This window comes from Rhagoletis pomonella, unplaced genomic scaffold (assembly GCF_013731165.1).
Source record: "Rhagoletis pomonella isolate Grant_MI unplaced genomic scaffold, Rhpom_1.0 Rhpom_scaffold_03434, whole genome shotgun sequence".
Lineage (NCBI taxonomy): Eukaryota > Metazoa > Arthropoda > Insecta > Diptera > Tephritidae > Rhagoletis > Rhagoletis pomonella.
The window spans coordinates 16,320-20,561 of NW_023461986.1; the positions used below are offsets into that span (position 1 = coordinate 16,320).

The window sequence follows — 4,242 nt, forward strand, 5'->3', positions numbered from 1 at the left end:
CAGCCAGCGCTTTCGCTACTCGACTCTCACACCTGCTCTCAGAGAGCACTCTTCAACAAACCGACATATGCGAGCAGTGGAACCACATTTCCCGCTCATTAAGTACCGCCGCCGAAGAAGTAGTCGGATTTCAGCGAGCCCGAAAGAACAACTGGTACGATGAGGAGTGTCAGGAAGCTGAAGAAAAAAAGATGCCGCCTACAGGGCCACGCTGCGATCGGGCGCAACGCGCGCTATGTGGGACCGCTATAGGGATCTGAAGAGGGAAGCGAGACGTATTTGCCGCAACAAGAAGAGAGAGGTAGAAATACGTGAGTGCGAAGAGCTTGAAATGCTGGCCGACAGGAGGAATGCCCGAAAATTTTACCAGAGAGTTAGGCGACTTACGGAAGGTTTAAAGACCGGGGCGCACTCCTGTAAGAACAATAATGGCGACCTAGTAACTGATGTCCAGAGCGTACTTAAATTATGGAGGGAACACTTTTCCGCCCTACTAAATGGTAGCAGCACGGAAAGTTGTGGAGAAGAAGAACCCGAGCCCGCAGTCGATGATGACGGAGTCGACGTTCCACCGCCTGACTATGACGAGGTACGTATAGCAATAACGCGGCTGAAAAACAACAAAGCCGTTGGAGCTGACAGCCTGCCAGTTGAGCTATTCAAGTACGGCGGCGAGGAGTTGATAAGGTGCATGCATCAACTCTTGTGCAGAATATGGTCAGATGAACGCATGCCCGACGACTGGAATTTAAGTGTGCTCTGCCCAATCCACAAGAAAGGTGACCCCGCCATTCGCGCCAACTACCGCGGGATCAGCCTTCTAAGCATAGGTTACAAGGTCATATCGAGCGTATTGTGTGAAAGACTGAAGCCCACCGTCAATGAACTGATTGGGCCTTATCAGTGTGGCTTTAGACCTGGCAAATCCACCATAGACCAGGTATTCACAATACGCCAAATCTTGGAAAAGACCCGCGAGAAAAGGATCGACACTCACCACCTATTTGTCGACTTTAAAGCCGCTTTTGACAGCACTAAAAGGAGTTGCCTATACGCCGCTATGTCTGAATTTGGCATCCCCTCAAAACTGATACGGCTGTGTAAAATGACGTTGAGTAATACCACCAGCTCCGTCAGAATTGGAAAAGACCTCTCCGAGCCGTTCGCCACAAAACGGGGTTTCAGACAGGGCGACTCCCTTTCGTGTGACTTCTTTAATCTGATGTTTGAGAAGATAATAAGAGCTGCAGAACTGAACCGCTCAGGAACAATTTACTACAAGAGCGTGCAATTGCTGGCTTATGCCGATGACATCGACATCATCGGTAACAAAAACCGCGAAGTCTGTTCTGCCTTTTCCAAGTTGGATAGGGAAGCAAAGCGCATGGGTCTGGTGGTAAACGAGGACAAGACGAAATATCTCCTGTCATCAAACAAACAGTCAGCACATTCGCGCCTTGGCACCCACGTCACTGTTGACAGTTACAATTTCGAGAAAGTAGAGAATTTCGTTTACTTGGGAACCAGCATTAACACCGATAATAATGTCAGCATTGAAATCCAACGTAGAATCACTCTTGCCAACAAGTGCTACTTTGGACTGAGTAGGCAATTCAGGAGTAAAGTCCTCTCTCGACGTACAAAAACCACGCTCTATAAGTCACTCATCATGCCCGTGCTGGTATATGGCGCAGAAGCATGGACAATGACAACATCCGATGAGGCGGCTCTTGTGGTGTTTGAGAGAAAGATTTTGCGGAAGATTTACGGTCCTTTACGCGTTGGCGACGGCGAGTACCGCAGACGATGGAACGATGAGCTGTATGAGCTTTACAACGATATGGACATAGTGCAGCGAATTAAAATACAGCGGCTCCGCTGGCTTGGCCATGTCGTTCGAATGGACACCGACGCTCCAGCTCTGAAAGTATTCAACTCGGAACCCGCTGGTGGTAGCAGAGGAAGAGGGAGGCCCCCACTGCGATGGAAAGATCAGGTGGAGAAGGACTTGGCTTCACTTGGCGTTTCCAATTGGCGTTAGTTGGCACAGAGGAGAAACGACTGGCGTGCTTTGCTGAACTCGGCCAAAATCGCTTAGGCGGTTACAACGCCAAAAAAGAAGAAGAAGAAGATCAGGGGCGTCAATTTGAGAGCACTTTATTCAAAGAGTTGGCAAAACTTTTAGGAGTCAGACACATACACACCACCAGTTACCATCCACAAGCAAACGGTATGGTGGAGAGGTGGCACCGAGTTCTGAAAGCCGCGCTCAGACGCCATTCGGCAGACGTGAATTGGGTAGATGTCCTACCTATCGTCCTTTTGGGGTTAAGAACAGCTGTTAAAGAGGACTTAGGAGTTTCTGTGGCGGAAATGATCTACGGTCAACCTATTCGGCTTCCAGGCGAGTTCTTAGACGCCAATGAGGGTAGTCCCGTAAACCGGCAAGGTTTCTTACGGGAATTGCGACGGCATTTTGAAACGGCTCGGCCGACTCAAACTTCGCAGCACGGAAAACCTGCGGTATATGTTCCCAAGGATCTCCGTTTTTGTAGCCACGTTTTTCTGTGGGATGACACCATCAAAAAGCCATTGAAGGCACCGTATGACGGGCCATATCTCGTGGTCAGCAGATATCCCAAGACATATACGATACTGGTAGGATCAAAACCTGTCACGGTATCTATCGATAGACTTAAACCAGCTTATTTCCCAAAGGACGAGTTGGCAGCCGTCAGGCAGTCTAAGTTGTGACCAATTGTTCTTATTCCGGCAGGCCTACTAGAAGGGGGTGGTGTAGTGATAACCCTAACACTTGTACTTGCCACACTGTGTGGCAACACCATAAAAAGTCAGCGATTGGCAAAATGCAACCAACTTCATGTTATAGAATTTGAATACTAACCGACGCCAAAGCTTTGTCGACGCATTTCGTAAAACTACTGCGCATTTCTACAACTGGATAGTTTATATAAAAGTATATTTTTAAGTTTGTAATTTACTGAATTAAAGATAAAGAATTATAGAACATTGGAGTTCTATAGATGTATATTATTTCGCAGGGTCAGAAGAGCAAACGGATTATTTTATATATGCCAGGATGGAACATTCTCCTTTTCTGTTGCAAATTTTTTATATTGTTAAATAGTCCCAAAGCTACCGCAAAATTATTAATTTGCAACAATTCCAAAACAAACAATTTAGGTTGTCGAACGAACTCGCACAGTTTTAGCAGCTGTTTTCCTTAATTGTAGCAGTGCTGGAAATTCCCAGTGGAATATTAGTTTAGGTACTAAAATTTAGGTAAACTCGCACACAGCCTAAATACTAATTTCACTTTGGACAAGTTGAAGTATACCCATTTGTATTTGCGGTATCTGCGAAACATCCAATTGTGCTTCTTCAACGGTAAGGGCGATGCTGTCCAAAAATATTCGAAAAAGCAGACTTGCGCTCAACGGATGCTCTAACACTTTTCATGGCGGTAAGCAGCTCACATTCTACAGCATTGCTCTTACTTTTCCGAGGCACTGCAATAGCTGGCGTTGAGGAGTTGATGCCGCTTAAGTTCATAAATGACCTCGATGCTTCGTCATCGAAAGGAATTTCTTCCTCCGTTAAGAAATTTCCAATTGTGCTGATAAAGAAATTGAATTACATACATTTTATCAACATATCTTCATTTCGCACGTTTATTAATACACAGACTTAATTCCCAATACACGTTTTTGGGGATTTTATCATGCAATAAGCTTTATAAGGAAAATATGTATACCACTTTATTATCAAACGTGCGATGTGCTCAAAGTTGAGTGGTAACTTACCTCGTGTTCGATGAATCTACATCCAGCAAGAATAGTAGGCTGTCGTAGTTTTTGTATAACTTGGTGTCTGGCGACGACTGCCCACTACCAGACGCAGCCTCGGTGCTCTTCTTTTTATGCACCCGATAGAAGCGCTCGCTTCCACTTTTTTTTCAATACATCAACTGAAAAGAAAAGTGAAAGTAAAAGGGATTACTCGCTTTCATAGGACATACAGGCTGCGTTTCTTTATATATTCCAGATAATCCCATTTCACAGCCAGAATAAACAGAATGCGTTTGAAATATACGTTTACATATCATCAGGAACGTTCTAAAGAATAAGTAAACAAAAAAGTTTATTCCAAACGTTCAGAATGAATAAAGAAATGTAGCCACAATGTTAAAAGGAGTATGCTTATATACAGAAGCATAGAGAG

At 45.0% G+C, this 4,242-nt stretch overlaps 1 protein-coding gene across 1 annotated transcript; it reads right to left on the reverse strand.

Moving 5' to 3' along the window:
• Positions 1-3,402: 3,402 nt before the first annotated feature.
• Positions 3,403-3,968, reverse strand: LOC118754135 (the record flags this gene model as incomplete). Its single annotated transcript, XM_036488996.1, has 2 exons — positions 3,403-3,637; positions 3,825-3,968. Coding segments are annotated over 2 exons (379 nt in total), but the record flags the coding sequence as incomplete, so codon positions are not given.
• Between the last annotated feature and the right edge of the window lie 274 nt (positions 3,969-4,242).